Source organism: Pterocles gutturalis, unplaced genomic scaffold (genome assembly GCF_000699245.1).
Source record: "Pterocles gutturalis isolate BGI_N339 unplaced genomic scaffold, ASM69924v1 scaffold2719, whole genome shotgun sequence".
Taxonomy (NCBI): domain Eukaryota; kingdom Metazoa; phylum Chordata; class Aves; order Pterocliformes; family Pteroclidae; genus Pterocles; species Pterocles gutturalis.
Window position 1 is genome coordinate 79,649 of NW_010130311.1, and position 206 is coordinate 79,854.

The 206-nt window shown below is 62.6% G+C and overlaps 1 protein-coding gene across 1 annotated transcript in view; it reads right to left on the reverse strand.

Moving 5' to 3' along the window:
• CRTAP (cartilage associated protein) overlaps window positions 1-202 on the reverse strand; it is a gene marked incomplete at its 5' end in the record, with an annotated part of 18,441 nt that extends 18,239 nt beyond the window's left edge. The window contains one exon of the mRNA XM_010080161.1: window positions 170-202. Within this exon, the coding sequence (XP_010078463.1) occupies window positions 170-202 (33 nt within the window). The remainder of the gene's footprint in view (window positions 1-169) is intronic.
• Window positions 203-206: the final 4 nt, after the last annotated feature.

Consider the following 206-nt stretch of genomic DNA (forward strand, 5'->3'; position numbering starts at 1 on the left):
GAGGCACCTGGCTCCACCACCGTGACACCTCCAGGAGTCACCAACAGGCATGCTTGGCTTGGCCAGAGGGTGACACAGCACCAAGCAAGGCTGGGGAGCCGAGGCCGGGGTGAGAGCGGAGACGGGACGTGAGGGAAGAAGGGAAGAGGGACAAAGGGCCGGGCCTCACCTTGAAGTAAGCGAACTGCAGGTACTTGTAGGGTTCG